General features: G+C 55.2%; 1 protein-coding gene across 1 annotated transcript; it reads left to right on the top strand.

Annotated features, from left to right (window-relative positions):
* Window positions 1–717: 717 nt before the first annotated feature.
* Window positions 718–3480, top strand: MYF6 (myogenic factor 6). The gene is made up of 3 exons (XM_063394905.1): window positions 718–1844; window positions 2093–2183; window positions 2334–3480. Exons 1-3 carry the CDS (start codon window positions 1329–1331, stop codon window positions 2450–2452), a joined length of 726 nt encoding a protein of 241 aa, XP_063250975.1. The 5' UTR covers window positions 718–1328; the 3' UTR covers window positions 2453–3480.
* The last annotated feature ends 1031 nt before the right edge of the window (window positions 3481–4511 follow it).

Raw genomic sequence — 4511 nt, 5'->3', positions numbered from 1 at the left:
GCTATGAGACCATTGCAGGTGCTTCATCTTCATGTATTCTTGTTTCTATAAAAAGCTTACACATGTATATACACAAACACACAGGAATATACTTACTTATGCACAGAAATATGCATACATATGCATGCATGTGGACATATAGATATGGACACATATGCATATACACATATATATATTTACATAAGCATAAAGACTTTACATGGTATTTAAAGAACACAAGGCAGTTCAGGAAAAGAGGCAAAGAGGCCATTTTCCCAGTCCTCTTTCTATATGTGAGACAGGTCCACACACGATGTGACACCGCAGTATAAGCTAACAGAGCGATCACAGGCTCCATTTGTGTCTCTGTGTCTAGGAAGGTCTCGATACCCTGCCAGGCCTAAGGGATTAAACTACAGTTACACCATATGCCTGGGCTTTGCTTGCCCTGAACAGTGTCCAGGACAAGGGCTGTGCAGAGAGCCCCACCACACTGTAACCCAGTCACCTGGAATCACTCCTGTCACCTCATGGGCAACGTGGGAAAGTTCACACCGAAAGGCTAAGCCGAGGTGTGCTGTGTGTGCCTCATCACCGCAGCACGGCTCTGCCTTGGCAATCCTCCCCATGTGTGTGGAGGAGCAGCGAGCTTGGCTCCCAACCTTGGGCTGGCCCGGGTGCCTTGGGTCACAGGAATGGCATTCTGCAAGGGGAAGGCGGGGGGGGAGGAGGGGGGGGTGGAAATAGCAGGGGCTTCTACTGAAAATATTAACCCGTCTATTTGAAAAGCGATGGCTGCCTTTGAAATCTCTCCTCAATGCATCTATACTTAGCCCCGGGCAGGGAGCGCCCGCCAGGGCTGTGAGGGGTGGGCTGGGGGAGGGTTCCCAGCCGTGCCCCCGAGCGCTCGGCAGCGGGGCCGGGCCGCTGCTCCCGAGCCCCCACCTGGCGCCCCTTCGCTGCCCCCCGAACTCACGGCATTTCGGGAGAGGATGCAAAGTTGGGTTGTATTTTTTTCCGTTTGTTTTTGGTTTTTTTGTTTTGTTTTGTTTTTGGGGTTTTCTTTTGGTTTTTTTTTAATTTTTTTTTCTAATTTGTCTCCCACCTCTCGTCCTCCCTCCCCTTCTAAATGGGAGATGTTCTCAGGACAGCGCCCGAGAGACTGGTTGGAATCAGTTTTGGAGGGTGATACACCGCGACAGCTAAAAGTTGGATAAGGTTTCAGCAGCTCCTATATAAAGCAGGGGGGACTTATGTCACTGCACTAATTAAATTCCATCTGGGTTGTTCCTCGGGGTGTTTTTGAGATTGCCACCCAACTCAAGCAGGCAGAGGGGCCCAGAGACAGCATGATGGACCTTTTTGAAACTGGCTCCTATTTCTTCTACTTGGACGGGGAGAATGGAGCCCTGCAGCAGCTGGAGATGGCTGAGGGATCCCCGCTATACCCGGGCAGCGATGGCACCTTGTCTCCATGTCAGGACCAAATGCAGCCGGAGGCCGGCAGCGACAGCAGCGGCGAGGAGCATGTGCTGGCACCCCCGGGACTACAACCCCCTCACTTCCCGGGCCAGTGTTTGATCTGGGCTTGTAAAACTTGCAAGAGAAAGTCGGCCCCCACGGACAGACGGAAAGCAGCCACCCTGCGGGAGAGGAGAAGGCTGAAGAAGATCAACGAAGCCTTCGAGGCTCTGAAAAGGCGGACTGTGGCGAACCCCAACCAGAGGCTGCCCAAGGTGGAGATACTGAGGAGCGCCATCAGCTACATCGAGAGGCTGCAGGAGCTCTTGCACAGGCTGGATCAGCAGGAGAAAATGCAGGAGATCGGGGGGGACCCCTTCAGCTTCAGCCCCAAGCAGGGAAATGTAAGCACTGCCGCTTGGCCCCTGCGCCGCCACGGCAGCGCCGCCGCGCCCGTCCCCTCCCTCCTCCTCCTCCCGCTCTGCGGCAGGGCCGGGAGGGCTGGCGGGTGCGGAGGGCGCTCCTCGTGGAGCCTGCCAGTCCTCGGGCCTCAGGGTCCCCCGGCCGGGCCCGGTCCGGCCCGGCGAGCCGCGGCCGCCCCACTAACACCCGTCCTCTCCCCGTGTCTCCCGCCCCCGCCTGTGTGCCGCAGATCCCCAGCTCGGACTTCCTGAGCACCTGCAGCCCCGACTGGCAAAGCGTTTCGGACCATTCCCGAGCCCTGGGAGCCAGCCCCAAAGAAGGTAACTCTCCCTGCCGGCGCCGCTCGCCCGCCGCCCCCTTCCCCCGGCCCCGCACTCCGGCCCTTGCCCGGCCTCGCCGGCAGCCGGGAGTCCCAGCCACAGGCTAGGAGGAGAGGTCTGCTCTTTAATGCCTTTTCTCTCGTTGAGCAGGAGTCTCCGTTGTCGAGTCGTCGGCCTCCAGCAGCCTTCGCTGCCTCTCCTCAATAGTGGACAGTATTTCTTCCGACGATCCCAAACTGCCCGGCGCGGAGGAAGCGGTGGAGAAATAAACCGGGTTTTGTGGTAGGGTATTTAATGGAGATGGAGCCGCCACCCTCTCCCCTAAACTAAGTAACCAAGCAAATTCACACAGTGGACAGCCCAAGCAGGGGCCTTTTTAAGATCGAATCAAGGTACACTTACCCCAAAGAAAATGGCTCCCACTGACTCGACCCAGACAGACTTCGAGCCAGACAGATTTCCCTCTTGCCTTCTTTTTTCTTTTTTTTTCGAGATCTTTAAATTGTGTTGCATATACCTTCGCCCTCTTTTTTTTATTATTTTTTTAATTTTTTTTTTTAATTTAAGATACTTACCTGTGTACCGGTGATCCGTTTTGTCTGAGACTCACCGGGAAGTTCATTCCTGTCTGAGTGAAGCTCGTGGTTGCATTGCGTGTGAGTCATATTTAAAGAGTTCCCGCCTCATTTCGTTCCTGTAAATAATTTCTGTACTGTTTTTTCTTTTGTAAACATAACATATATATTTAAATGGTGGAATGTGATATTGTATATAAGAACAGATGGTTTTCTTGGATTGTAAAATAAAGCCCTTTGTGTTACAGTGTTTTCCTCCCGTCCTCTTAATATCATAAAATAACCCGACCCCGGAGTTAAAACCCGCCACTGACTTCAGCGAGATGAGGGCCACAAGAGTCAGGCCCATGTAGCAGAAGCAGACCCGTGTGACTGGAGGCAGGACACGGGACAGATTTTTCCTTCGTTTACTAAGGAGCGTCTCTCCCCGTTGAGGGCCGCACTCGAGGTGTGAATCACCCGTGGGCTCCCGGGGAAGCCGGGCGGGCTCGGGTGGGTGCACGGACAGACCGTCCGGCCGTCCGCAGCGCTCCGCGGCTCGTTCCTCGCCCTGCCTGCGGAACGCACGTCCCCCTGGAAAGCGATAGTGCTCCCCTGAAATGTCCAACAGTGCCGCTCGAGTACTTTGCCAGGCAAAGATGCTTCGCCGGCCTTGCCCTGCACGTGGAAGGTGAAGCTAGAAACGGGGCATGAAAGAAGATACCCCCGCCCGTCGTCCTCCCGCCGACCTCCTGCCCCGTCCTTGAGCTGGGAGAGGCTCAGTGCGTCTCACCTTCTCTCGGCACCGAGGGCTTGAACGCAGGGCTGGTCTGAGGCAAACTGACGGGCCTGGTGCACTAATGGTGCAGCAACTGGCTGCGACAGAAGCCCGCTCCCTCTGGGACTGGAGAGGGCTGTAGTTTCTTCCCAGGAAGGTAACTCCCCTTGACTTCCTTGAGCCTGAGGGAGAAGGGAATGGGGTCCTTAGGGGAGGAAAGAGTTAAGGGACCGAAAGGGTTTGGAGTGGGGGGGGGTAACAGCATATGATGCCTTTCACTCAGTGATGTAAAAAAACGCCGCCTCTCTGAGGATGGTGGAACGGAGCTGCTCAGTCAGAGCGTTACGGTTTGTAATAGATTGTACCCCCGGGAAGGGGCGACCACCAGGGAACGGCGCATTCTGCCCCCGGCACACACACAGGGCTGGCCGGACAGCCTGCACAAGTAAACAGAGGACACTTCAACTCTACCCGCGTGCGGTCTCCTCGTCAACTTTAGCCCTTGATTTATTCTTTGTTTCTGGTTTTTGAAAGGTCACAGTCGCGTTTCGGGACGGTGTCCCCCTTCCCGACCATTTGGGGCACGAGTACACTCATCTGAAGTGGAAACTCCGGGTAGAGCTAGCTCTCCAATCAGCCGTGCCCTCCTACCACCCCTTCTGTGCCGCTGTGGTCAGCCGGGTTTTTAAACTAGTCATGTGCTAGTTCTAATTGCGCTCTAATGAGATACTTCCTTGCAAACAGTAATTGCGTCTGGGCACAGTGATGCAACAGTTTCCCCATTTTTTCCTCCTTTCAAATTAAACCCCGCCGCCTCGGGGAAGCCTCGGAGTCTTCAGAAAGCGGCGCGTCGGGGAGCGTGCCACCTCTGCGTGCCACCTCTGCGACCTGGCGCAAGAGAGGAGGAGACGGCGCAGCTCGCTTTATAGCGAAGGCATTTGCCCAGCGAGAGAGTATTTCAGATCGGGCTAGCAGCTCGTCGCCTTCCGTCCTAAT

The sequence above is a fragment of the Prinia subflava genome, chromosome 4 (assembly GCF_021018805.1).
Source record: "Prinia subflava isolate CZ2003 ecotype Zambia chromosome 4, Cam_Psub_1.2, whole genome shotgun sequence".
NCBI lineage: Eukaryota > Metazoa > Chordata > Aves > Passeriformes > Cisticolidae > Prinia > Prinia subflava.
This window is presented reverse-complemented; position numbering and strand designations above follow the sequence as displayed.

Excerpts from the sequence above, each read along its gene's own strand:
- MYF6 (XM_063394905.1), top strand. The coding sequence starts at position 1,329 with ATGATGGACCTTTTTGAAACTGGCTCCTATTTCTTCTACTTGGACGGG. Across the intron at positions 1,845-2,092 it reads TCAGCCCCAAGCAGGGAAAT|ATCCCCAGCTCGGACTTCCT; the intron begins GTAAGCACTGCC and ends TGTGTGCCGCAG. Across the intron at positions 2,184-2,333 it reads GGGAGCCAGCCCCAAAGAAG|GAGTCTCCGTTGTCGAGTCG; the intron begins GTAACTCTCCCT and ends CTCGTTGAGCAG.